Here is a 226-nt window from a genome sequence, read left to right as displayed (position 1 = left end):
ATATATATGTGTGTGTGTGTGTGTGTGTGTGTGTGTGTGTGTGTCTGCTTGCTGCTTCCTATGTTGCTGCTGCGAACGCCACTCCTGTTGCTTCTGCTGCTGTTGCTGCTTATGCTGCTGCTGCTGCTGCTCTTGCTGCTGCTGCTGCTCCTGCTGCTGCTACTGCTGCTGCTGCTGCTGCTTCTGCTGCTGCTGTTTCTGTTGCTGCTGCTGCTGCTGCTGCTGC

The 226-nt window shown here is 55.3% G+C and overlaps 1 protein-coding gene across 1 annotated transcript in view; it reads right to left on the bottom strand.

Annotated features, from left to right (window-relative positions):
- Positions 1-109: 109 nt before the first annotated feature.
- EMH_0084100 (uncharacterized protein) overlaps positions 110-226 on the bottom strand; it is a gene marked incomplete at both ends in the record, with an annotated part of 366 nt that continues 249 nt past the window's right edge. The window contains one exon of the mRNA XM_013500711.1: positions 110-226. Within this exon, the coding sequence (XP_013356165.1) occupies positions 110-226 (117 nt within the window).

Source organism: Eimeria mitis, genomic scaffold, assembly GCF_000499745.2.
Source record: "Eimeria mitis Houghton genomic scaffold, Emh_scaff5762, whole genome shotgun sequence".
NCBI classification, from domain to species: domain Eukaryota; phylum Apicomplexa; class Conoidasida; order Eucoccidiorida; family Eimeriidae; genus Eimeria; species Eimeria mitis.
The sequence above is the reverse complement of the archived record's forward strand: the minus strand, read 5'-3'. Positions and strand labels throughout refer to the sequence as shown.